Raw genomic sequence first — 26,649 nt, forward strand, 5'->3', positions numbered from 1 at the left:
AACCTCGCTGTCTTGCTGGTGCAGGTCACCTCAATATCTCCGACTGATATCTTTCCCATTTGCATTCATTGCTGCACCGGAGGGCAGTGTCGTTTTGCATATTGTACTTTGGGATAATATGCCTGCATCTGTTTTTTTCCCGCCTCTGTTTCTTGGATACCATTTTGCTTTGCGTCTTTCCTTATATTGCAGCATTTTCATTTGTCTTCCTATGTTAGAATAGAAAAATCCAGACACCGCTCTGGTCAGTTGATCCTCGCATCAAATTGAATGAAAGTCAATATACCATATACTATCTTTCCAAGCTTGATCATTCAACAAACTTTACCATGTATATTATTGCAAGTAATTCGGTCCTCATTTAGAAAACATATCATGTATTTTAATCTTGAAATCATATCTCTTCAAAAGGCCAACTCTTACAAGCTAGCTCCGTATCCCTTGACATAGCTCGCATCAAAAGTCTCCTTATTGACCGCATATTCACGAATATAATCCCTCTCAAGATCGTGTGTCCTCCGACCAAGAAGAACAAGACTGTGCAATGGCGCGCCCATCTCAACAGTAGACAGCTCCTTGAGCGTACCAGAAACAAGCTGCTGATTAGACGCACCAACTCGCGCCGCACCAACAGCCAGACTATCTGGCCCATAAATACCCTCCTGGCGTTCTTCCTCGGTCTCTAGCATCTGTGCCGCACACTGCGCAACAGTCATGTAACGCGGGGGCTCGAAAATGCGGCGTCCGCGCGCCATGTTCTCCAGCGACTGCTCCTTGACCTTAATATCGAGCAGAACCAGTGTGTGGAGTCCGATCTGAATGTTCTCGCGCACACGATCGTAGTACGATGACGGCTTCCAGGTCTCAGTGAAGAAGACCATGCTGACTGTCTGTCCGAAGTTGTACAGCTGGAGTCCTGTGCAGCCGATTCCGGACATGATCGAAGCGTTCGGGACGACTCTGGTCTCGATGCCAAGTTCGCGCGCACGGAGGACGAGGTCGGTATGAGTTGTTGCGCTGTTAGTGGTATGGGGTCAGTTATAGACCTTGTAGGGGAGATGAATAGAGATCGTACCCGAATGGATCTCCCACTACTAGGAACACAATATCGACTTTGTCGCCGCCGGCGAGAATGTCATCGCTGCCTGTCTCGACTAGTTCACGGTCTGCCTCGATGACGGGGCGGCCATAGAACGCTTCCTACTGGTGTTATGTTTAATCAGCCCATCTGCACAAAACATATGCAATAGTTCATTGGCATATGGGATTGAGAGTAAAAACTTGGAATTCAACTCACCAGCTTTTCCTTATCGACAAGAAGAATACTCGTGTATGCCTCTAGATAGACTCTCTCGGCCCGCTTCACGATCTCCAGACCGCGGACAGTGATATCGGTCTCATCAGCGAGACCAAGTCCAACTAGATGAAGCATCTTGGCTGTAAAGTCCCAGGTTATGCAATTGAAGAGAATGCAATGGATCTCACTGTATAACAAACAGTCCGAAAAAAAGAATAACCGTGCCCCGCGAGACCGGCAGAATGCTCCGCGACCGCCGGATTAAAGAACATCCGGTTATCGCTTATCTCCCCCAGATCGGCCTGTGCGCGCGCGTCCAGAGCTTCATCTCCTTGCGACCATCTTTCTTTGACTTTGCTTTTAATCAATCCAATACCGCTCACTCTTCCTGTTTGAATACCAGTTCAAGCTCTCATCTCGATCGCCAAAGACATTTCCCCTGGTAGGGTTACCGCCATCCATCATGAGCTCCGATCGGAATCCGAAGTATCGGCAGGAGATACAGCAGGTGAGTTCCTCCCCGATCTCTGGTTCATTCTGCTTGTGGCTTTCGGCATCTCGATCTTTCTGGCTCTCGAATATATCAATCATATGTCCTCATCAGGTCTGTAAAGACATCTGAAGATATTGTGCCTGTCGGCTGGCTTTGCGACACAACATACTTGCGACGCGCAAAAGCATTGTCTTTGGGGACAGTGCCGCAGTCACCTCGATTCCTCGAGTCCCACGGAAAGAAATTACCCTGGGAACTTCGAAGCTGCCTTTCAGGTTGGCAAATACGACCTCCACGGAGGTCCGGCTGGGCTTGCGACATATAACTTGCCTTGCGAATGTACTCATTTGCTGGAATAACGCCATCTCATCCTTATCTCCGATTTTCCAAAGCGCAGGTCGATCCTGAGTCCATGCATATGTGCTCGTACTCATTCTGTATCAGTCCAGCTGGCTTTTAGTCTTGCACTGTTGGATTGTTGGCATGCGCACATCGTGAGGTCGAGCAACAAAACTGCAATACCCGAAATGCGTAGATCACCCCAGCAACTGGTCCTGTCAATATCGAAGCTTTGGCATTAAGTCAGTGAGGGATACTGGGTTGAAGATTAGGGACGATTTCAAAGTTCCTAGAGTTGAGAGCAATTGGCAAGACGGTCGTGCCTTCTCTTCTATATTCTGATATTTGCGGGGGTCACGAGGCGAGCTTCTTATCGATATCGACATTGGGAGGGCTGCCACTCACTCTATCGGCTTGCCGAGGTGCCTGGATATCTCACTTATCCTTCACTTTCACCTTTCATTCACTTTTCCTCGCCACCTGTGTCTCAGGCATCCCTTCCACTGCATTGGGCACTTCATTTGTTTTCTCCATTCTTTAAGCATGGCGCCAATCATGTCTCCTCCCAGACTTGACGCCAGATCGGTCGTCGAGCTCTGGAGACAGCGTCGGGAAACAATTGCGCGAAATGAGGAATACATGAAAGGCTATCCTCATGCGACCTTGAGTGATCCCGATAGGACCGAGACCGAGACTGATCCTGATATGGTCTTGAGTGATCCTGATACGACAATGAGTGATTGGATCATCACCTCCCCTGTCAGTACGCCTTGTGCAGCTTCAGACTCGGGCTTGGACATCCCTGACGATATTTCCATGCATTTTATTGAAGACGTCTCTGGTGCGAATCAAGAGCACCTGTCGGACAATGCCCAGTCAGACTTCCTCGCCACTGGAGAGTCCGAGTTCTTCGCCATGGGAGAGTACTTCCATGATCTTTATACCCAGCATCATGGTCCTACCAAGGGAGCACTTGTTTGTCTTCGACTTTGCAGGCTGGGTACCCATATCTTCAACTCGCTCAGTTTTCAGAAGGACAGTGCTGCGACCAACTCCGAACCAGTGACTGGAACAATTCGCCCCGAAACAGTTATCGAGAGCCAGAAAGATCACAAGATGGATGAAGAAAACATGCCTGGAGACTCCTTTACTAACTACAATATTAAGATGATGTTTGTCTCCGGGGAGACAGCAGAACCGTCTCCTGAGACCACTACTTTGATTGAAGAGATCACCCGCCAGCAAGTCATCGAGATTGTGAGTCCTAGCCATTCTTCCCTAAGAACTCTTGTAACTAACAATCAAATAGCTTAGCCGCAGCACCGCATTGGCAACTCGTCGCGGAGTTCGCTCGATCTCTACTGACGACCTGATTTTCCTGATTCGCCACGATAAGGCTAAGGTCTCCCGTCTGCGAACCTTCCTCTCCTGGAAGGACGTCCGCAAGAATGTCAAGGACTCCGACGACAAGGGTGGTGGTGACGCCGCCGACTTTGCTGCCGCCGACGATGCGGCTGGTGTTGTTGCAGGACCCCAAGACGTGGCCCCCAAGCCCAAGAACAAGCGCGCCAAGGTCGGACTCGCGTGGGATGTCAACAGTTTCTACTCAGTTCAAGTCCCCGAGCGTGAAGATGAAGAGGATGAAGAAGAGGAGGAACAGAACTACGCGACTCTCCAGCGTCTTGCTGCCGCTGATGAACGCACCCGCCACATGACCCGAGAGGAGTATGTCTTTTGGTCTGAGTGTCGCCAGGCTTCCTTCACCTACCGCAAAAGCAAGCGTTTCCGTGAGTGGGCAGGCTTCGGCATCGTGACCGAATCCAAGCCAAACGACGACATCGTGGACATCCTCGGATTCCTCACCTTCGAGATCGTCCAGACCCTGACTGAACAGGCACTCAAAGTCAAGGAGCGCGAAGACAATGAGAAGCATCGTCGCGGTGGTACCGAAGCCGGCGAGAACCTCAAGAAGCGCAAGCGCGAGACCGGCCTGTTCGACCCCCCCGAGGAAGGACGCACTCCCATTGAGCCACGACACGTTCGCGAGGCCTACCGCAAGTTGCAGGCTACTCCCCAGCAGGCAGTCGCTATGCTGTTGCACAATGGCCGTGTTCCTGCCCGCCTCCCTCTTGCTTTGGTGAGTCTACACAAACCTCCACTGTATGTTCTTATGCTAACAAAGTCACCAGATTTAAATGCTCGCCCACTTGGGCATCAATTTCGAATTGATGCTCCTTCATGAATTACGTGCATGGCAGCGGGAGTTTGCGAACGATACCCAATTTTACCTTGTTTGATTTGTGCATTCAGTGGCGACGGAGTCAATCCCTTAGTTGTTCCTTCTGATATCACCATTTTTGTTTGAATAGTTCAATATTGTACCTTTGCTTTTCAATTCTTGTGCACTGTATATTCGGCCTAATTATCCGATTAATTTCTTCACGGCATGACGTTCGGCCTAGGGTAGATGCATTGGCCTGAATCATGACGCCTCGTCATTGGAACAATTACCCGTGTAGAAGATGAGCTTGAGTGAGCAGCAGAGAAATTAAATACCCAGGAGCTAGATCACTTGAATGGAAATTACCTACATCTCACAATGATGTTTAAGATCATAGATGCAATATCTGTTAAGAAATGAGTATCGCACAGGGAAACCATTGAGATCTCAATTCAAGAAGACATGGGATATTTATTTCTCCAGTAGAAGCTCTCCCAGATGTTCATAGCATGCCAATTTTTCCGTACTTCTGGATGCGATTCAACCAAAGAGAAATTTCGCTGTATATCGGCAAATGGTAGGTTTTGTGCATCGATATAGCGCAATACCTCGCGAAGAAACGCTTTGTAGTTATTCTTAGCCGCGAATTCAAGTAGTGACAAACCAAAGCGATTCTCCGGAAGAGGATTTGCTCCTCGATCTAGAAGAAGCCGAACATAGCTAAGGCACTTTGACTCGGCCTGACAGAGTATGAAATTGTGTGAGTAGCCCTGGAGATCGTTGATATCCGCACCGTAGCGCAGGAGCACATCAATCGTTGCTTCTGCAGCTTTTTGGTTATTGGCTGCCAATGCATCCTCGAGGTATGATTTTGAATTGCCCGAGTGTTCGTACAATTTCAAGTTCGGGTCAAACCCCCTTTTGAGGAAGAATTCAGTGACTGCTGCACCTCCTCGTCTTATTGTAGCTTGTAACACTTGTTGTGCATGTTTGTCGTCTGCCTGAGCCACCACATCATGTGCAGCTAGAAGATCCAACATAGCCGGTCCATCCTTACTTTTTGATGCTTCGCCAATCAAACTTTCGTTCCTAGTGAGAAAGGCGGGTTCAACGGGCACATTATGGCCGAGTAAAACTTGCACAGATGCAATACCCCCAGACCTAACGGCCTCTGTCATCGGATTTGCTTTGTCATTGTAGAATCGAGCTTGGCCCTCCGCACCTCGCGAAAGAAGCAAATCAATGATCTGAGGGAACCCTATGGCTGCAATCACAGCCGAATTTCTTTCAGTCTCCGCTTTCTTAAGATCGAGGCCATGGTCGAGCAGCAACTTCACTGCCTCGATGTGACCTCCTCGACAGGCTGAAAAGAGCGGCTGATATTTCGGCTCATAGCCCCTTTTCTCATCTGGTTCCTCTCCATACAGTCTTGCACCATGTTCTAGGAGAATGGTGGCGATATCAACACGCCCTCTTCCTGCGGCCGCGGAGAGTGCTGGGCGGGGCCAGGAAGAGTAATCAGGATAATCACAACGGCAAACGATGTTTACATCACATCCACTCGCAAGAATCTCCCGAAGAAGGCTCTCAAGTCCACAAAGTGCCGAAACAAACAGAAGGATAGCCAAGTCATCACCCCCCTTAGAGATCTTAGCATCCACGTCAATTTTTGAGAGCAGATATTCCACAATATCGTATCTCTTGCGTTCAGCTGCCCACCTCAAAGGCCATAATGTAGCACCGCCACACATCTCGGGATCCGGACAGGCTCCTTTCTCCACAAGGAACATGACAGTCTCAAGATCGCCTCCCACGGCGGCCAAACCCAGTGGGGTAATTTTCCTGTCGCATGCAATATTTACATCGGCTCCGACACTAATCAAAAATCGAGCAATTGCTGGTTTATTGTGCCGTATCGCAAATATCAAAGGACCCTTCGCATCATCCCGACTGGCTTCATTAATGCTTTGAGGAAACATTTCTACCAGTAATTTGACTAGTGTCAAGTGTCCACGGGCGATAGCTATATAGATAGCAGCCATCGCATTCCGGTTGTTCCAATCTCTCGTGGCACCATGCGTGATCAGCAAGCGTACAACATTTTCGAAGCCATTCTCAATCGCGAGGGTGAGCGGATCACTTTCAGGCTTGAAACAAATGTTCGGGTATCCGTCGCTCTCGAACTCTTGCTGGGTCAGAAACTCTTCTGTGAGGGGTCGCCACCCTTCCCTTCGACATGGATCGACCCCTAAGTCTAGAAATAACTTGACTACATTGTCGTGTCCGTGAGCCGCTGCTAACGCCATCGGCTGCCATTCTTCGTCCACGCAGGCACTTGGTAAGGCGCCGGCTTCTAGTGACATTAGCGCAGTTCTTTCGACGCCATTTCGCGCTGCCCATTCAAGGGCGGAGCTCCCAAAATAGAGGACATTGTGTCGATATAGGAAATCGTTCATCAGACGATAAGTGAATTTGCTTGTTCTTACGAACGAGTTCAGGTCGCTTTCGTATTTGAAGAAGGCCACGATATAGAGGTTCAACTCGACAGGTAGTTTTGAAAACCCCATTTTAGATGCGTAGGAAAGGAAAGGAAAGGGGTCAGAGTTGGACCAAACGCTAATGCTAGCGTGTATATGGCCACAAAATTAGTAAGCCCCTTTTTAAACGTCCAAATGTATTGAAGCGTTAATCCATACCTATATGAGTAATAACTTGATTTCACTGTAAAGGCCATCCTAAACAATAGTGATTTTGCTTGGGCTATATACAGGCGTGTAGAGCTCCGCAAAGCCCAACCAGCAGTGGCCTATGGGCCTAACCTTCGAAGCCCAACCTAACCCATTGATGGGCTTTGGGCCCCCCATTCAAAGCTCAGTATGATTTCACCCTAGGCCCATAGCCCACCGATGGGCCCGAAGATAGGGCCCAAAATCCAGCCCATTAGTGGGTTGGGCTTTGGGCTTTATGGGCTTCGGGCTTTATGGGCTTTGCGGAGCTCTACAGCGTGTACGCGACGGGAGTCCACGGACGACTAAGAAAAAAAAAGTATTAGTGGATTTTAATTCTACATTACTTTCCAAGCTAGTCTTTATCTCATATTAGTGTTTATTTCAAGGCCTCTCTTCTAGACATATTAACATTGAAAATCAGACGGAGTGACGTGCTTTCGTTCTTACCCCATTTATGATAGAAGACGCCCTCTAGATTGTACAGGGACTGATTATTCATTTAAATAAGAATACTATATGCATTACTGGTACCACAATCAAAGAGAGAGTTGATCTGATCTTTGAAAGGTTTAAGATCGATAGAGGTATGATGGATGTAGATGAGAAGAAATGCAAGCTTATACACTAAAACGGCACATAGCGAAGACCAACTAGTAAATGTTGCAGGCATACCTAGTACATCTTCAAATTATTAATTTCCCAAATATTTAGACTGCATCCAGACTATTTGATCTAGATCCGGGGTGGCTACTGTGAGAGTCACTCTACTATGGCCTGGTATCACTGTTTTCCATCTAAGACATGTTCCACCCAGCATTTGAATAAAAACTTGAAAAATAACTTCGGTAAATGGTGCACTGAAGTTCCAGCTCCTTGCTGCTTAGATCGAGTGACGTATAAATAAAATCGCGCTCTCCACCGGAGATTTATCACGCTAGTTCTGGGCCCGGAGTAATAAGTGTAAGTGGCAGGAAATGGTAATGATCTTCTTGCGGAGACCCCGAGACAATATTTTGCAAAGTATTTCACCGTATAGTCCCAGGCGCACACATCTTCATAATCCGGCCCACAAATGATTGGCATTTGGACTTGTTGATAGTACGTAGAACTAGATATGGTCAGGTTCTAACCATCAAGCCTAAGCTCTTTTGATGCCCAATTATCGGGCATAATCGTCGTTCACAAGCCTTCATGTTAAGTACCCCTCATCTTCAGGGCGCTAAAGCCATTTCAGTGCTCTCTCAATCTTACGCTAGCTAGGCTTGTCTTCTTCCTGTCCAATCAACCATTTATTAAATTTAGTTCGCCTGAAGAAAAGGGAATATCCCGGTGGCAGAAGCTTAACGCTACAATGATGCGGAGTGCATCTAAAATAACCTCGTCAAATGGAGCTCTCCATCCTTGTGACATACGCTCACTCCTTGCTAGGATTAGGGACGGAACAAAACCTTCCGTCTCAGTCACAAGCCAGGAATCATGCTATTGGTATTAACCGGCATGAAGGGTACTATCCACCTATATGGTCGAGTAAACAATGCGTCTGTACTAGCATTGGAGGAGAATTACCGCCACTTTAGTAGCCCCTGCTACTCCTCATCTACAAAGGACTTGCTGACGGATGAACTGAATCATATAAATAGGAAAGATGGACGCTACACAGCGTAAGGCTCTATCGTTTTTACTTCAGTATCCATTGAAGCATTTCGTTCTTGGTTTAAATAGCGCTAAGGCCTGACTGATCTACCATTCTAAAGGTAATCAACGATGCTCTCACGACGAAGCTTCGAACGCTTCTGCGTACTGGTTCTAAGTCTTGCTGCCACTGGCAAATTGGTTGAAGCGGGGCCCTGTGATATCTACGCGTCCGGCAACACACCCTGTATCGCTGCACACAGCACCACTCGCGCCCTGTACAGCGCCTACACCGGTGCACTGTATCAGGTCAAACGTGGTTCCGATGATACCACTACCGATATCTCGCCGCTTTCTGCTGGTGGTGTTGCAAATGCCGCTGCACAGGACAAATTCTGTTCAAGCACAACCTGCTTAATCACGATCATTTATGACCAGTCTGGCCGTGGTAATCATCTCAAACAGGCTCCGCCCGGCGGTTTCCGCGGCCCTGAAGCTAATGGCTACGATAACCTGGCCAGCGCAATTGGAGCACCGGTCACGTTGAACGGCCAGAAAGCCTACGGCGTGTTCATGTCTCCTGGAACCGGCTACAGCAACAACGCTGCCAGCGGCACGGCTACGGGGGATGCAGCCGAGGGAATGTACGCAGTACTTGATGGAACCCATTACAACGGTGCATGCTGCTTTGACTACGGCAATGCCGAGGTCAGCAGTACGGATACGGGTAACGGCCACATGGAGGCCATCTACTACGGTGACAATACTGGCTGGGGCTCCGGCGCTGGGAGTGGTCCTTGGATCATGGCAGACCTTGAAAACGGTCTATTCTCTGGCTCGAGCTCGAGCAACAATGCTGGCGACCCTTCGTTATCCTACCGTTTTGTCAATGCGGTTCTCAAGGGAGGATCAAACGTGTGGGCCATCCGCGGTGGCAATGCTGCGTCCGGTTCCCTATCAACATACTATAGTGGTGCGCGTCCAAGCGCATCTGGATACAACCCGATGAGTAAAGAGGGTGCTATCATCCTTGGCATCGGCGGTGACAACAGCAACGGCGCTCAGGGCACGTTCTACGAAGGCGTGATGACCTCCGGCTACCCGACCGACGCCACCGAGAACTCGGTGCAGGCTAATATCGTAGCGGCCAAATATGCCACCACGTCGCTGACGACTGGGGCGGCACTCACCGTCGGTTCCTCAATCTCGCTGCGGGCCACCACGTCCGGCTACACGACACGCTACATCACACACACCGGCACGACCATCAACACTCAAGTTGTCTCGTCATCCAGCACCACCGCCCTTAAACAGCAGGCTAGCTGGAAGGTTCGCGCCGGTCTTGCAAATACCGCTTGTTTTTCGTTCGAGTCAGTCGATACCCCGGGGAGCTTCATCCGACACTCTGACTTCGCGCTCGTGCTTGCCGCCAACGACGGCACGAAGTTGCTCTATGAAGATGCCACATTCTGCCCGCAGACCGGTATAAATGGCCAGGGCAGCTCAATTCGATCCTGGAGCTATCCCACTCGCTACTTCCGCCACTACGAGAACTTGCTCTACATTGGGAGCAACGGCGGTGTCAATACGTTCGACTCCGCCACTTCCTTCAACGACGACGTGAGCTGGGTGATTAGCACAGGCTTTGCTTGAGGTGTCTTGCATATTTCGTAGGTAAGGGTAGAGGTGTGCTGGAAATGAAAATTATATCCAATATTATTTACTTACAAAGTAGACCTCGTCCCCTTAAGTTTTCTTATACCTACTGTTATTAAGATACAGCGAAGTAGCTTACTATTATAATACAGAATAGAGAGTAATTAATTGCCGAGCTTCTAGTTGCTTATATCTCAGATTTTAAGTATAATAAACCAAAAATATATTTCAAAAATAGCCTGTGATATCAATTTGTGGCGGCAAGAAAACCGATAAACCCGAAATCGTGTTTGATAACAGACTTATGACCCATGTTGGACATCTTAGGTCCATACTAACGCTCATTGACACACTCAATCACACTCTCTACCCCCTTTCCAGCGCCCCAAATTTTCACAATTCTCAGACCTGCCCTCCTCTCAATCAGGTCATACCACGCTGTGCTAGTCCGCTCCTCGCCAGAGAATAGGGTTAGCATCATCATATCGAGTCCCGTGGTCTCCCAATGGGCACCGATGTCTGGCACAACGTTCTCGTTGATCAATAGTCTGCTATATCCAGGCTTCATGGCCTCTTTCACTCGTTTAAGTACGATTTCACATACATCGTCTGACCAGTTGTGCAGAGTTGAGTGTATATAATAGGCACGGGCACCTTGATAGTATAAGTAACATCGTTCGAACTTGAGAGAGAAGGCTGGAAGGTGGGCTCTGAACTCTTACCTTTAACGGGTTGTTCATCATGGAAGTCATACTCCATTCGGACTATAGCCGGATCTAGATCCTTGATCTGGCGAATCATCAAAGGCAAATCTTGAACGATTAATTTCCCGGGGGTGTTCGGAAAACGACTGCGGAACCTCTCCAAATCATGGCCCACGTTGCCACCGATGTCCACGAGGAATGGTGCATCTGGGCTAGGATCGGCCCCATCGATGAGCCTCTCCTTCACAGGATAGACACCAGGGTCCATCCACCATGGGCGACCCAGATTGTAACCCCCAAAGTAATCATTCAGGTGTTTCCCATAGCCCAAGTCATTCACGAAAGAAAATATATCCTTATCGGTACCATAGGCGTACATCAGAGATGTGTCCTGATTGTCTGTCGGATTCACCCAGTTCCGCTTGCGGGCAAACTCGTGGAATTTCAAGGTACCTGCACCAGTGCACGCGGTACTAAGTGACAAGAGATATGAGTTAACCGTGCTCCTGTGGAATCTAGCTTGGAGTCAAACGAGGACTTACAAACCAAGATACCCATGTCCAATCTGAGGAAGGCTCAGCGCCTTAGTAAAGTTTGTGGGTCTGTACTCATCATCACCGACCTCGATGAGGAGTCCCATAGCACCGATATGTCGCATCAGACGACCTAAAATACAGTTAGCTAAAGCTTTGAGACGGGTTATGTGAAGCTCACTGAGAAGTCTGGGATCGACCCCAAGACTCGCAGCCAGATCGGTAACCTTCTGGGGTTGGTCGCCATTTCGAGCCATCAACACCCATAAGCCCGAGTCCACGCCAAACCCAATAGCCGAAATTGCACCAAACTATCATATCATTAGTCTGTTCGGTCAATGGGACTCTAGAGAGCTTACCTGTCCCCAACAGTGGTCAACCATTATCTCGCGAGGAGTCTCCAGAGCTCCAACTAAAGCTCGACACTTGATTAACACATTCTTGCGGTCCTCATCAGTTCCAGTAGGTAGGCTGTTAACACCTTCGATAACCTCCTTCAGCAAGCCAGGGACTGCCTCGGCATTGTTTGGGCGCGTGCTGATACGAAGGTCAACAGGACACGAAGTATACTTTGCGTTATCGGCTGCCATGCTGATAAATATGAAAGTCAAAAGTAGAAGACTATATGAGGAAGGATGAATAGGTAAGACTATGGGAGGAAGAATGAATAGGTGTGCGGATATTCTTGTTCTTATTTGTAGTCATTCCCTATGTAAGAAAACTAAACACGGTGTATGATAGTGACTAAGATACCAATCCCTATACATAAAAGCTACATATGTAGTGACACGGAGGCGCTAGGTCACCAGATCATGACAATCCTATACCTAACCTACTACCTAGGTTACTAGTAAATGTTTACCAATAATCACCAGGTGACGTGGCAATCCCCTAGGGAAACTTGAAACTTATAGCTATGTTGTGTAACGGCTTAAGCTTCAGGGTTTAATAGCAAAGATCTACCGTTGACGACATCTAACCTACTACTACTTAGCTCTAAGTTTCAATGTTTTCTAATAATCACCAGATGATATGGTAATCCCCTAGGGGAACTTGAAACTTGTAGTAAAGTGGTGTAACGTCTTAAGCTTCAGGATTTGATAGTAAAGATCTCACTATAGACGACATCTAACCTAATACTACTTAGGTAATTAGTAAATGTTTACCAATAATCACCAGGTGACATGGCGATCCCCTAAGAAACATTGAAAATTACAGCTAAGTGGTGTAATAGCCTAAGCTTCAGGATTTGATAGCAAAGTTCTCCCATCCTGACTGTGTGTCTGCGAAGGTGCATCGTCAGGAGTCAAAATTAAATTCCTTTTAGGGTTGACTGAACATGCCTTGTAGTACGGGCGTGCCACCCGTGACTTGATTATTATTGGTTAATATTGCCAGCAGTAATTTAGTCATCCACCCTCACTTCCAGAGTATACAGTCAATATTGTACAACTTGCCTACCATTTAATTGATAATTTACAAGTATATGCTCCATCTTTATAAGTAGTTTGAAAGCTATAGAAAAACCAGGCAAAAGGCCATAATTTCTCAAGTTCTCGGCCCCTAGGTTATTAGGCGGGAGCGAAGGGCCGAGTACCCCGTTTCGCTCGAGTACGACTTCCAAATCTCCTAGTAGTTACATGACCGCTCTCTATAGTAGCCTTCTATAGACCCTCTCTCTAATCTCTCCCCTCTTTATAGTTTTATACTTTCTACAATATATATGTATTATGCTTCATGATATCATATACTAGATCGTAGATTCTAACAGATACGATCGCTTTCTTTATAAATAAAAGGAGATAGATTGAAATTAGCATACATGCTTCGAGAAGGCGGTGACAAGAGCGGACGGTAGTATAGGCTAATGATAGTTAAGTCACGGGTGGCACACTTGTCACCTGTACTCGTAGACCGCTTTCGACACCGCTCTATACCTTGTACTGTAAATGATACATAGGATTATTGTTCCTACCAACCAAATCCTGAGATTACTGAAATCCTAGTTATTTACATATGCATGAAGAGATCTGTCAGCAATTTAGGTATTTAATTTTCTGCCGGTCTTAAAATAAGACACATCCATGCAGTAAATCCCTAAAAATCATTCAATCTGACCCCTGCTTCTGCACCTTCAATAGCACATGTACACTCATACCAGATCGAGCATTACTACCAGATCGAGAATTTAAGCCTCACCCATTTCCTCAACCACCCCATGCCACTTGTCAAAAATGTTCTCTGGATCAAACTTGCTTTTCGTCTTTTGCAATTTCTCCAAATTCCAACCATATGCTTGGCGTGGCATCACAAATTCTGCTTCCATGTTGAGATAACGTCCCACCGGCTTATCTCTGGAGTCTGCACGCCCTAGCCACTCATATCCGTTATCACGACGTATCTTTGCACATAGTTTCGAGTTACACAGACGGACAGCATCGTCGAGCGCCGGGTTGGTCCACCCAAACGTAGTAACAGCATCGTAGAACTCTCCGCGGTTGGCATATGCAGTAGCACCTTGGGAAACTTCGCGCAACTTGTGGGTTGGAAAAATTTCAACTAATAGGGAGCAGAACCTTACGTCGGGATGCATATCGTGGATAGACCAGATTGTGTCTGCTGTCTGTTGAAAAGCAGCGGTGTGGAGCGGCATAGTGACATTTCCCGAACCTTGGAGGCGTCGCATGCCGTATTCACACATTGGATTCTGCAGAGTGTTGACTTGCGCAATGCACATCATACTTGTGCAGTCCACGATGGGCCCGATGCTGAACAGGTTTGCGAAGTAGCCCCTCGCTTCCCACTCTGGCCCATGGTAAAGCGGAATAGCGGAGAGGATGCGGTCCGCCCCATCCGGTGTGTACCCGACAACTATAGTCAAGCAGTGGCCGTCTCGTTGATCCCGATTGTGAAACTCGTTTGCAAATGCCACCAGTTCAGGCAGCTTGGCAGGTAAAAACGTAAGGGTCCCGCTCCAGACCTGTCCCTGGCTGTAGACGCGAGATGTGAAGCGCGTGACGACTCCAATCTGAGCTCCGGCTCCACGGATGGTCCAGAAGAGGTCTGGATGTTGCAATTCAGAGGCTTCAAGAATCGAGCCATCTGCTATGACTATCTGAGCCGATATTAGGTTGTCAATTGTGAGACCATATTTTGCTGTCAGCCAGCCGTGACCTCCCCCTAGGATAAGTCCACCCACGCCTGTGTGGTTCACTGTACCGCCGACAGTAGCGAGTCCACAAGCATCTAGAGCACTATCCACATCACTCCAAAGGCATCCGCCATCGAAAGACACAGTCATCTTGGCTTGATCGACTTCAACCTTACGCATATTCCCGAGATGAATGACCATGCCTTCCGATGATGACATCCCGCTTGTCGAATGACCACCACCACAAACAGCCAATGGAAGCTTATTTGCGACGGCAAACTTTACAGCCACAGAGACCTCTTCAGCACACGTAGGCCTGACGATCACAGCCTGAAAAGGACTTAGCTGGACGTGACTTTGATATATGAGTGGGGTCAAACTGACTGCTTTCATTTCAGCGGCCGCGCTCCATCTCTTCAGGCTCGCGGCGTACCCATCATCACACGGCATCAGAACTTCGCCTTTCGTTATAGCCCCACGTAGTTCATTCCAGTTAGGCATAGTGATGTAGGAGAATTGGCTTCAGGTAATTTGATTTGCTTCAGGTAAATTGGATCTGACTCAAATCCGGTTTAATCACCCTCCTTTATACTTTGGTGAAGATGTGAATATAAGCTGGGCACCTGGGCATGACACGGCAGCTGACGTGTAGTCAGCCCTGAAATGGCAAGTTGCAGACTCTGTTTGAAGATTGATACTCTCATCCTATCACAAATGTTCATTGATGCAAAAGTGGTATCTGCATGAAGATCTAACTTCAGTGCAATAAGCAGGATATTGGAAAATGCTGGAGTATTTGGTTGCACAGGGAAAAATGTATGAGGGATTTCAGGGACTATCACGATAACTGGTAGACAATAGAATATACCCCTGGGCATGAGTGATCTCAATGTGAAGCTTGTAATACTAGATATCGTATTATGCAGCGGTATAGGGGTCAGGGTTCAAACCCCCTTTTTAGGGGGGGGGGGGTTGATGCCTGAATGACTTGCTATAGAACGGCAGAAAAATGAAGATACCTGAATATCGTATACCAAAGTCGTTTTACGTATTTTATACCGTTTTGAACGCCCATATTCTATATTTTGCTGCTATTTCTTCTTATGCTTCTAGCTAAACCACTAATAAGGGAATGGAATACCAACGAGAAACTATATCTAAGGTAATATCTCAGAGGACCACCAAAACGACCACCAAAACGACCACCAAAACGACCACCAAAACGACCACCAAAAAGACAACCAAAAAGACAGCTGAAAATACAACTGAAAAGACTATCAAACAGACTTAACCAGGTCACATAGGCAGCCAATTATTCTTGTATACTATATACTTAGGTTTGAGAGAACCGAGGCGGCGGTCAATGCGGCAGCCCGATTAGGCAGGCTGTCGTGATAGTCCCTACAAGCCCTCGTACAAGGTGTCATATGGCAGACCTTCAGCTTGTCCTACATCTCCTTACCTGCCTCTTCATGTTCAGATCTGCGTCGCACAGGCCACGAGTAATAGCTAGGTATGCTACACCAACCTACACCGTATTGTCCCACCATCACGAGTAGAATGAGCCTATACTGACTATCTGCTTTAGATACATCGTACATATATAGCTGGAGATTATAAGGAGAGATAAAGGTAAGGAAGACTTTTGTTATACTTGACAATAACTCAACGATCAGCACAACATCAACAAAAAGAAAAGAAAGATATTACCAAAAAAATATGACACTGGCAGAGCAGAACGACAGTGCAGATGTCAAGTTGACAGAAATTGAGACGGTAGCACAAGTGGACCTCGAAAAGGTTTGGGCGTGGAATAAGGTGGCTCCAGAACTGATCGAGCGATGCGTCCATGAGATATTCGAAGAGAAAGCTCATGACCAGCCTAATGCAATTGCTATCTGTGCGTGGGATGGAGAGTTACTTTACGGCGAATTGGATCAACTCGCTACGAAACTAGCAAATCGACTCACTGAATTGGGGGTTGGACCGGGTCTACTAGTACCTCTCTGTTTTGAGAAGTCGATGTGGACGACAGTTGCCATGCTTGGTGTGCTTAAGGCCGGTGGAGGGTTTGTGATGCTTGACACCTCAATGCCAGAGCATCATCTCCATCTTATGATCCAACAACTCAAAGCAGACCTCATTTTGTCTTCTGCCTCAAACCAAGCACTCAGTTTGAAGTTGGCTCCGAATGTGGTTCCTATCGATCGAAGATTTTTCACCAACTTGGAAGTTCAAACAAATTCGCGCCTTCCCCCGGTTGCCCGTCTTCAGTCATGTGCCTGAAATTCACTTCAGGCAGTACGGGGATCCCGAAAGGAGTCTTGTTGACCCATCGCAATTACGCATCGGCTCTCTACCACCAGGCGCCACATCTGGGGTTTACGAAAGAATCGCGTGTTTACGATTTTTCCTCATACAGCTTCGATATATCAGTCGGCCAAGTCTTTACAGCTCTCGCTGCAGGAGCTTGCTTGTGTGAACCAATGGAACAAGATCGGATGAACAAGCTGGCTCAGAGCATAACATCTCTGCGCGCAAACGTTGTTGCCCTTACACCCTCCGTCGCCCAACTGCTGGACCCCGATCATACCCCTACATTACAGTCAATTATCTTTGTCGGTGAACGTCTAAGCCTTACAGATGTGAACCGTTGGTGGGGCAAAGTACGAATTCTCAACATATATGGGCCATGTGAATGTACTCCATACAGCGTCATCAACAGCCACGCGTCTTGTCCACAAGAAGCCACTCGAATAGGCATTGGCGCTGGCCAGGTGACATGGGTCGTCAATCCAGATAACCACGACCACTTGCTTCCGCTTGGTGACATCGGCGAGCTACTTCTGGAAGGGCCACTTGTGGGTGAAGGGTACTTGGATGACCCGGAGAAGACAGCAATTTCATTTATCCACGACCCAGTGTGGTTGCGGCGAGGAGGTTCGGGACAGCCAGGACGGCACGGACAACGTCTCTATAAAACAGGAGATCTTGTTTATTATAACGAGGATGGAACCTTGACATTTGTCGGACGCAAAGATACGCAGATCAAGATCCACGGACAGCGAGTCGAGCTTGGAGAAATTGAGCATTGCCTACAAGAACACATGACAGAAGCAAAGCAAGTCGTGGTAGATATATTTATGCCGAGAGGGGAGAACTCGAGTCCAATGTTGGCAGCTTTCATTCAAACCTATCCGATTGCAGCAAACTCCAAGCAACCAGAACCTACCTACATCGCGGAGATACTTCAAATTTCCACCGATATAGAAGACATGCTGGCTCAGCGCCTGCCAGGCTATATGGTGCCCACCATATTCTTCTCTATGCGGGAACTCCCCATGACAGTGATAGGGAAACTGGACCGAAGAAGACTAAGCGAGATTGGCACCTTGTGTTTCCATAAATGCATGGCTGGGCAAAAGCAAATGGCAAAGCCAAAGCCAAAGCCAAAGCCGGCCTCACACATTGGACAGGAGTTACAAAGGATATTGGGCAGAGTTCTAGCCCTTGATCCGGCGCTAGTGGGACTTGAAGACAGTTTCTTTCGGCTAGGGGGAGACTCGATTCTGGCTATGCGGGTCGTGTCAGAGGCTCAAAAGGCTGACATTGGGCTCACGGTTTCAGACATTTTCCGATACCCTACACTTGGTAGCCTGGTCAGCCAGTGCCACCATGTAGCTGACAAGGTGCCGGAAAAGATTCTGCCTTTTGCTCTTCTGAGAGACAGCTTCAACAAGGACCTACTTCTCCGAGAAATTGCATCTCAGTACCAACTAGATACCACCACCATAGAAGACGCATACCCGTGCACTCCCCTACAAGAAAGTCTTATGTCCCTGTCCTTGAAGCACCCTGGCGAATACATGATTCAACGCACTATGAAACTGGGCGAAACCATCCAAACGGGAGATTTCTGTCGAGCATGGGAAGAAATGGCCCAGAATACGGAAATCCTACGTACAAGGATTGTGCAGTGCAGCAACGGGGCTCCCGTGCAGTTGGTATTGAGCGAAGAAATCCAATGGGCTCATACAATCGGATTGGACGAGTATCTTGAAGAGGATAAAAGAAAAGCAATGGAGCTTGGACAGCCTCTTGCACGCTACGCCATGGTCACAGATAATACAGGCTTGCATCGATGGTTTGTGTGGACGCTTCACCACGCACTGTATGATGGCTGGTCACTGTCACTCATGACTGACATGGTTAATCGAGGGTACCGTGGTATCTCGACAAAACCAAAGCACCAGTTCAAAGCTTTCATCAACTATCTCGAGGAGCAAAACAGTGACAAGATATCTGACTACTGGCGCAATGCTTTTGTGGACTGTGACTGTATTCCTTTTCCAGCACTTCCATCGGCTGTGCGGCGGCCAGTAGCAGACAGCGAGATAACTCACCAAATACCATGGCTCAACACACAGCCGCGAGACTTTACAATCACAACGCTTGTTCGTGCCGCCTGGGCTCTGCTTGCCAGCAGCATGACGAGTTCAGACAGTGTCGTGTTTGGTATCACTACATCAGGACGCAGTGCGCCTGTTAGCGGTATCAACGAGATGTTAGGCCCAACAATCGCAACAGTTCCATTGTATGTCAAGATATTACGGTCCCAGAAGGTGTTGGACTATCTTGCGGCCGTGCAGCAGCAAGCAGCGGACATGATTCCTTTCGAGCATTTCGGCTTACACCAGATCGCTAAAATATCCCCTGAGGCTCAGCAGGCATGCATGTTCCAGACACTTCTTATTGTCCAACCACAAGAAACTTCCGAATGTGATAGTACGCTTGGGGTGTGGGACGAGAGCTATGAGCCAGAGTGGGTCAATACATTTGCACTAGCGCTTGAAGTGCAAATTGGCCTGAAGAGGATCAATGCTAGATTTGACTCTAACGTGATCGAGCCATGGATTGTGCGGTCGTTGTTAGAAGGGCTCGAATTTGTGATGAAGCAACTTGATACCGCAGGACCCCAACAGAGCATAGCAGAGATCGAATTAGTCACACCTCAAAATTTGGAGCGAATATGGGATTGGAATCGTACCGTCCCAATGCCAGTGAAAGAATCAATTCTTCATATGACTGGGAGGCAGATACAGAATCAGCCGATGGCAACGGCTATATATGCTTGGGATGGAGAGTTCACATACGGCGAGCTAGATCGACTTTCCACAACGGTAGCGGTTCAGCTTGTCAAATTTGGAGTTGGTCCGCACCTACTGGGGCCGGACGTCATAGTGCCACTATGCTTTGAGAAGTCAGCGTGGACAATAGTATCCATACTTGGTGTTCTAAAGTCCGGTGCAGGTTTTGTGTTGCTCGATCCTTCCCTCCCTGAACCCCGACTACAATCGATACTCCAAAAAGTGGGCTCGAAGTTGTTGTTATCCTCCCAAGCCAACATGGAGTTAAGCAGCAGGCTGTCAGAGATGGTGGTTCAAATAGGCCCAGATCTATCGCAGATCTCAAATACTGCCTCGAATACTGCCTCGAGTTACGCTACGAGTCCCACATCACTGTTGCAACCCTCCTCGAGGGTAATGTATGCAGTTTTCACTTCTGGCAGCACTGGAGCGCCTAAAGGGGTGTTGGTGTCACACGAGAATTTTTGCTCTGCTGTACACTATCAGTTGGAGCTTCTGGGCTTTAACAAAGAATCCAGGGTGTTTGATTTCGCATCATACGCTTTTGACACTGCGGTGCACAATGCTTTAGCCACACTCGTTGCGGGAGGATGTCTATGCATTCCTTCGGAAAAGGACCGCAATGACAATCTTGGCAACATCATCGCCATCATGCGGCCTAACATTGTCAATCTAACTCCAACGGTAGCACGTCTGCTAGATCCGAGGATGGTGCACGATCTGAAGACTTTGATTCTACTTGGCGAGCCAGTCACAACCAGAGATGTTGAGCGATGGCACTCACGCAAGATCCACCTCATCAACGCCTACGGGCCCGCTGAATGCACACCCATTAGCACGATTAATGCTTTTGCACCCAGCACAGAGGACGCCATTCGGATAGGAAAAGGCGTGGGTTTGGTAACATGGATTGTGAATCCAGAGGACCATAATCGCTTGTTGCCACCAGGATGCACCGGTGAACTACTCCTTGAAGGACCGCTTGTTGGCAACGGCTATATGAGGGATCCAGAAAAGACCGCCGAAGTGTTTATTGAAGACCCTAAATGGCTCCTAAAGGGCCCACATGACCAACCCGGGCGCCACGGCCGCCTTTACAAGACTGGTGATCTGGCACACTACAACGAAGATGGAAGTCTAATGTTTGTGCGCCGCAAAGATAGCCAAGTCAAGATTAGAGGGCAGCGCTTCGAGCTTGGAGAAGTCGAGCACCATATTCTCAACTGCTTGCCAAAAGCGAGCCAGGTTGTGACGGAAGTTGTTGTACCTGAGAGCGAGGTGAATCCTAGACCTGTTCTGGTGGCCTTCATCCAGGAGGGTGGAAATGACATGAAGGTCAACGAAGAATCGACTTTTACAGCCAAGGCATACCCCATGGCTGCTGATATCCAGAAGAAGCTGGCACATCATCTGCCAAGCTACATGGTGCCGACATTGTTCTTTTCTCTGCTGGATCTCCCCCTAACTGCCTCAGGGAAGATGAACCGGAGACGACTTCGTGAGATAGGCCAGGAACTTCTCTTGATTCAGGGAAAGCAAACGTTCGACACGCCTGAAAACTCTCTTGATACTGGGTCCTCACGTGGTAGATCGATATTGGAGACTGAGCAGCCAGCATACGCACTAGCCCAGAAACTACATTCCATGCGTCCCTCGTGGGCGCAGGACAATCTTTCATTCAGAGAAGCCGGGCCACAGCATCGGCCCATTGAATTTAACGATGTGCTTTTACACTCATCTGGTCTAGACTCAGTGGGCATGATGGAGCTCATGTCTTTCATCTCACAGAATTTCCATATTCAAGTTGGAATGCAGCTTTTGATGAACAAAGCAACTAGCATCAGGCATCTGGCTCAACATTTAGCCGATTCTCAGGCGGGTGGTGCTGAAAATGACCCAGTTCGACACTCTTCAATTAATGCCTTGATCTTAACTAATCTCATGGCTGAGATCAGCCGACACGATTCAAGGGTCTTGAGTGCCCAGCGGAGACCCGCAAGCCATGACACCATAGCGAGCAATCATCTCCCGATGGACGGAGATGATAAGTCCTTTACCGTGCTCTTGACCGGCGCCAACGGTTTTATCGGTACCCAAATTCTCCGGCAGCTCCTCGAACACCGCCATGTTAGTCGTGTCATTGGGCTTGTACGGGGCGATACAGACGAAGCAGCCAGACAACGCACCATTGATGGGGCTGTGAAAGCGCTCTGGTGGACTGATCACCACGCGGAGAAGCTAGAAGTCTGGCGGGGTGACCTCTCGCTGCCACGTCTGGGACTTGATCTCACGCGCTGGGATTCTCTAGCCAGTGGCCAAGTGGTCAATACAATTATCCACTGCGGCGCCACAGTGCACTGGACAAAAAGCTACGAAGTCCTGGAGGCCGCCAATGTTGGCTCAACCATAGAGCTTTTACTCCTCGCCATAGGCCTTCGGGGCATGAGATTCCTCCATATTACGGGCGGTCGGCCTTGGGACTCTCACGAAGAGCTGGATGTTGCGAAGGAGCTCTCAACCGCCGATTCCATGCAGTATAGCCAGACTAAGTTTGTCGCTGAAGCTGTCGTGAAGCGTGCGGCGCGGCGGAACCCATCCGAAACCAATCGGCTCGCTATCTCAAACCCAAGATGGGTCATTGGCACCCCAACGGAGGGGTATTCCAACCCCGATGACTATATCTGGCGGCTGGTGGCGACATGCATCAAAATAGGGGCGTACAACGGTGATGACTTGGACGGGTGGCTTGCCATATTCGATGCCTCGACCACAGCGACGGCGATTATTGACATGGCACTGGGCGAAAAGATGGATAGTATGCCTGAGAAACAACCCCAGGATGGTATGCTATGGAGGGAGTTTTGGGCCATCATTGGGGGCCTAGGTTACAGGCTCAAGGCTAAGGGCATGGCAGAGTGGCTGGCTCTTGTCCGTGCTGACATTGAAGCTACAAGGGAGAAGCATCCGATGTGGCCACTAGCACACATGTTCGGGGGCTTGCAGAACGATGAGCGACTAGTGGGTAGCTCGCGGGAGAAGCGTGGTAGTACTCCGTTGCGATTGAAAGTCGCTCTTACCAAGAGCGCCGAGTTCCTTATCAAAGCCGGCTTTTTACCCACGCCTTCAGATCAGAGTCAAGAGACGATATAGGTTGGGCACAATGGACCAATTCGAAGCCACCAATATGAAGCAACCAGGCCATTTCGGGAGGGGCAATGTTACCGTTCAGCATTATTACACTATTTTGTTGAGATGCAGAATCCCGTATCTACGCGCGATAAATTATAGCGTCAATATCACTAATATCACATTGTCAACTGGCCTAAATGTGCGGGCCATCATCTAATGCGTAGAATCCGGATATCTTGCACTATTCTCTCTAGTATCCTTCCTCACTGGCATACGTCATATTTTCATCATTACTGGTATCAGAAAGGGTCATTAACTAATACAAATGTAGATATATCATTCAGTCATACAGGATAGCTAAAGCTGGAACCCTCCAGTCATTCATAGCGGAGTCAAATACACTTACTCCTGATGCGTCCGGCGCCCTGTAGAGACTAGTTAGCATTTTCGTTGCGCATATTCAAAATATCAATAGGTAGAAGAAAACATACACTCAGCCAACTCTTCCATACTCAACTCTCGAATTCCATTGACATGAGGAACATTGCCCTGCACAGCACCCTTGACAGTCTCATATGCACGGCCAATCAAGCCCTTGTGCGCAACAACATGCGTGGCCAACTTGGCCTCGAGCTTTATAACGCCAATTCGGGGGTCCTTGGGCCCACCGTCGTGCACGCCATCGCCCATATCGCCAATCCATGCCTTTAGTGCGGGAGAGTAGTACTTCTCCACGATGGCGGGGTCACCAATCACTGATGCAGTGCCTGAAATTGAGGCCCAGGCTCCGCTGATGGGGTCGAGGAAGGACATGTTGGTTTCTTTTGGGTGCACGGTGAGATCCATTGCTTTGCCGGAGAAGAGATTTGTGTGGAAAATGAGGTCAATGCCGCCGTTCTCCTACATTGGGTAATAGATTAGCACGTTTCTTTTACTTCATTGTAGCTCTGCTCATACCTTCGCGGCTAGTGCCATGCATCGTGAGGCCAAATAGTCGCCCTCCGATTGCTTGGTTGTCAACATGCCAAATTTAACTTGAGTGATAAATTCAACCAGCTCTTCGATCTTCTGAGCGAGAGGCGGGTCTTCGAAGTTCTGGGTCTTGTAGGGGTCCACGGGGTGGTTGCCCGTCTTGGTATTTATAGAGGCATTTGTGGTAGACATTTTTGATGTTCAAATGATGAGAGGATATATTAAAGTAGATAGTCTCGAGAAAGGAAGAAGAAGCAGCTATATAGGAACTATGTATACATGATCGTCAATGTGACGTCACCGATAAGATCAGGATTAGGGCTCTGCGAGGTCAAATTCAAGTTCACTACATCACAGCATCCGATCAGATCTCCACAGCTCTGTCTCTGTGAGGATGGATCTTCGACAGGGTCCATATCGAGTCCGCATCGGATATTCTGCGAACCTCCATTACATCACGCCCATGCAAAATGTCTCTTGAACACACCGTGTACAGTGTCACATGAGTAATCTTTTTGTGAGCGCGATTGATAGGTCGCATATCAAGTCGTTCTCATGGCAATTGGGTGCTTTTCTATGCATCAGGGCATGCCAGTTCGACTTCATGGTTGATTATATAGAGCGAAACCCGCCGGCATTCGTCAATTGACTTCCGAGCTCAGCAGACTTGGCATGAGACAACATGTCAAATTACTTGATTAGAATCATCACTCAATGAGCAGTCGTGAGGTGTCCTCTCAATCTGCTATCGAGGTACCAAGTCCTGGTAACTTCAATCAGCAAGGTCTTCAACGGACACGGAAGCCGGCACAAAATAATGTCTCACCTCTGAGCAAAATGCCACAGCAAGTTCAGCAGAACAGCCATAATGCCAATCAAAAAGGCTATGCAACACGATATTAGCCGGTGTCTTTATCAAAGCAGAAGAAGATAGTAAAGATAGAACCAAAGAGGGAACAAACCTTCATGCCCCCAACTCTTCACCACCTTGACAGCTCTCCTATTCCCCTGTGCCCTCATTTTAAACCAACCGGACATTAAATTTGTCTGGCAAGTGTGACCGTCAACAAGCAGACAGCCATTCCTAACCCGGCGACACTCAAGATGCCATCGACGGCGCTCCATAATGCCGCGTACACGTCCATTGCAAAAAGACTCGTCCGTGCTGAATGAGCACTTCTCCATGGGGCATTCGAGTTTATGTTCGAACCGCTCAATAAACCAGTCAACTTTCAGCCGCACACCTGTGTAGACTATCGAGTAGAAGTGGCGGCTGCTGTGTTTTAAAGCTAGGGCGTCTGGGTAGGAAAGGTAGGTGCTTATTTGGATGTGTAGTTCCGAGGGAAGGGTCATCAGATTGGGGGTGGATTGCCTTGACGGTGATTGGGATGGTTCCATGGTATTAGACATGTTTTCGGAGGCTATTGCTTGTAGCTCAATTGTGTACATTCGACCTGAGGGTGATGTTGTTCATCTTATACGAGATCTTATACGAGCGGGGTCGAAAACTGTTGCCTGAAATAGCAGCCACTGACGATAAGTTCTAGTTGAAGATATTTATTCAGATAGAATCATCAAATGCTCTATCAATCTAAAACAGCTGCCTATTTTAAGCCTCCCAGAAAAGCTATGGATAATTAAAGGGGTTGTGGTCATAAGATCCTACTTATTATGGTGCCTAATAAGCACCGAGTTCTAGATAATAATTATGTATCTCTCCTAGAGCACATTCGGAGCAATAAACAACCATGCAACACTAAGAATAAAGACAAGATGTGTTGAGCTATGTAGCCCTGGAGGTATTCCAACCTCACTTGGAAATCCCCCCGGGCCCCGGATCAGTATCGCTGACATAATCTTCAATATCGGCCCGGGCCTCAACTTGGAAGCTTCAACTTTTAAAGATCGCCACTCACCAATCTCCTACTCCATCTCTCCAAAACAAATATCCACAAACACAAATATGTCAGGACCAAACGCCTACGGCACCCCGGTGTCGGATACGGCCTTCCGCAAAACCTGGGATCGCGAAGAATACGCCAAAAAAGCAGCCGACGAGGAAGCAAAGCGCAAAGCCGAAGGCAAAGCCCGCTACGAAGCGAAGCTACTGGGCAAGAAATACCACGCACCAGTCGACTACAGCATGCTCGAGGAGACCACAGCCCGCAACAAGCGCCTGGATGTCGCGTCCATGGTGGGCAAGACGATGCTTGTGCCCGCAGGCTCGGGAATGGGCAAGCGCGGCCAAGGCGCTGGATTTTACTGCAAGGACTGTGATCTTACCTACAAGGATAACTTGCAGCTTGTGGAGCACTTGAACAGCAAACAACATTTGATTGCGACGGGGCAGAGTGGCGAGGTGAAAAGGGCGAATGTTGAGGACGTGCGCTTGCGGTTGAGGATGCTTGCGCATCGGAAACGTCAGAGAGATGAGGAGGAGCGCAAGGCTTGGCAGCTTGATCTCGGGGTGCGGCTTAAGGAGCGTGAGGAGATTGATGCCAAGGAGAGGGAGGAGAAGAGGCGCAAGCGCAATGAAAAGCGCAAGAACAACAAGGTTAAGCAGGAGGATGAAAGCTGGGAGGGCCGGTTGGGAATTATTTCTTGAGTCTTGTTCTCGAGCTGCGCGTTCTATTCTTGATACCCATG

General features: G+C 48.3%; 10 protein-coding genes across 10 annotated transcripts; 5 read left to right on the plus strand and 5 right to left on the minus strand.

The window, feature by feature from the left end:
* Positions 1–419: 419 nt before the first annotated feature.
* dph5 (diphthine synthase) lies at positions 420–1,432 on the minus strand (the record flags this gene model as incomplete). The annotated part of the gene is made up of 3 exons (XM_056721112.1): positions 420–1,017; positions 1,076–1,200; positions 1,298–1,432. The coding sequence occupies 3 exons, from the start codon at positions 1,430–1,432 to the stop codon at positions 420–422; spliced, it is 858 nt and encodes a 285-aa protein (XP_056585247.1).
* A 1,252-nt stretch (positions 1,433–2,684) lies between these two features.
* On the plus strand, positions 2,685–4,324 carry N7517_003383 (transcriptional regulator SPT3; the record flags this gene model as incomplete). The annotated part of the gene is made up of 3 exons (XM_056721113.1): positions 2,685–3,386; positions 3,439–4,266; positions 4,319–4,324. 3 exons carry the CDS (start codon positions 2,685–2,687, stop codon positions 4,322–4,324), a joined length of 1,536 nt encoding a protein of 511 aa, XP_056585248.1.
* A 478-nt stretch (positions 4,325–4,802) lies between these two features.
* Positions 4,803–6,917, minus strand: N7517_003384 (ankyrin repeat domain-containing protein; the record flags this gene model as incomplete). The annotated part of the gene is made up of 1 exon (XM_056721114.1): positions 4,803–6,917. The coding sequence occupies one exon, from the start codon at positions 6,915–6,917 to the stop codon at positions 4,803–4,805; it is 2,115 nt and encodes a 704-aa protein (XP_056585249.1).
* Positions 6,918–8,843: 1,926 nt separating this feature from the next.
* On the plus strand, positions 8,844–10,364 carry N7517_003385 (alpha-L-arabinofuranosidase B; the record flags this gene model as incomplete). The annotated part of the gene is made up of 1 exon (XM_056721115.1): positions 8,844–10,364. The coding sequence occupies one exon, from the start codon at positions 8,844–8,846 to the stop codon at positions 10,362–10,364; it is 1,521 nt and encodes a 506-aa protein (XP_056585250.1).
* Positions 10,365–10,701: 337 nt separating this feature from the next.
* On the minus strand, positions 10,702–12,194 carry N7517_003386 (Winged helix-turn-helix transcription repressor DNA-binding; the record flags this gene model as incomplete). The annotated part of the gene is made up of 5 exons (XM_056721116.1): positions 10,702–11,021; positions 11,090–11,544; positions 11,614–11,737; positions 11,786–11,915; positions 11,964–12,194. 5 exons carry the CDS (start codon positions 12,192–12,194, stop codon positions 10,702–10,704), a joined length of 1,260 nt encoding a protein of 419 aa, XP_056585251.1.
* A 1,598-nt stretch (positions 12,195–13,792) lies between these two features.
* Positions 13,793–15,256, minus strand: N7517_003387 (FAD-binding oxidoreductase; the record flags this gene model as incomplete). Its single annotated transcript, XM_056721117.1, has 1 exon — positions 13,793–15,256. One exon carries the CDS (start codon positions 15,254–15,256, stop codon positions 13,793–13,795), a length of 1,464 nt encoding a protein of 487 aa, XP_056585252.1.
* Positions 15,257–16,474: 1,218 nt separating this feature from the next.
* On the plus strand, positions 16,475–17,041 carry N7517_003388 (uncharacterized protein; the record flags this gene model as incomplete). Its single annotated transcript, XM_056721118.1, has 1 exon — positions 16,475–17,041. The coding sequence occupies one exon, from the start codon at positions 16,475–16,477 to the stop codon at positions 17,039–17,041; it is 567 nt and encodes a 188-aa protein (XP_056585253.1).
* Positions 17,042–17,241: 200 nt separating this feature from the next.
* On the plus strand, positions 17,242–23,052 carry N7517_003389 (uncharacterized protein; the record flags this gene model as incomplete). The annotated part of the gene is made up of 1 exon (XM_056721119.1): positions 17,242–23,052. The coding sequence occupies one exon, from the start codon at positions 17,242–17,244 to the stop codon at positions 23,050–23,052; it is 5,811 nt and encodes a 1,936-aa protein (XP_056585254.1).
* A 381-nt stretch (positions 23,053–23,433) lies between these two features.
* Positions 23,434–24,195, minus strand: N7517_003390 (blue light-inducible protein Bli-3; the record flags this gene model as incomplete). Its single annotated transcript, XM_056721120.1, has 3 exons — positions 23,434–23,456; positions 23,523–23,931; positions 23,989–24,195. 3 exons carry the CDS (start codon positions 24,193–24,195, stop codon positions 23,434–23,436), a joined length of 639 nt encoding a protein of 212 aa, XP_056585255.1.
* Positions 24,196–25,966: 1,771 nt separating this feature from the next.
* On the plus strand, positions 25,967–26,608 carry N7517_003391 (U4/U6-U5 snRNP complex subunit SNU23; the record flags this gene model as incomplete). The annotated part of the gene is made up of 1 exon (XM_056721121.1): positions 25,967–26,608. The coding sequence occupies one exon, from the start codon at positions 25,967–25,969 to the stop codon at positions 26,606–26,608; it is 642 nt and encodes a 213-aa protein (XP_056585256.1).
* Between the last annotated feature and the right edge of the window lie 41 nt (positions 26,609–26,649).

The sequence above is a fragment of the Penicillium concentricum genome (genome assembly GCF_028827145.1).
Source record: "Penicillium concentricum strain IBT 3081 chromosome Unknown utg000001l_segment0_segment0, whole genome shotgun sequence".
Lineage (NCBI taxonomy): Eukaryota > Fungi > Ascomycota > Eurotiomycetes > Eurotiales > Aspergillaceae > Penicillium > Penicillium concentricum.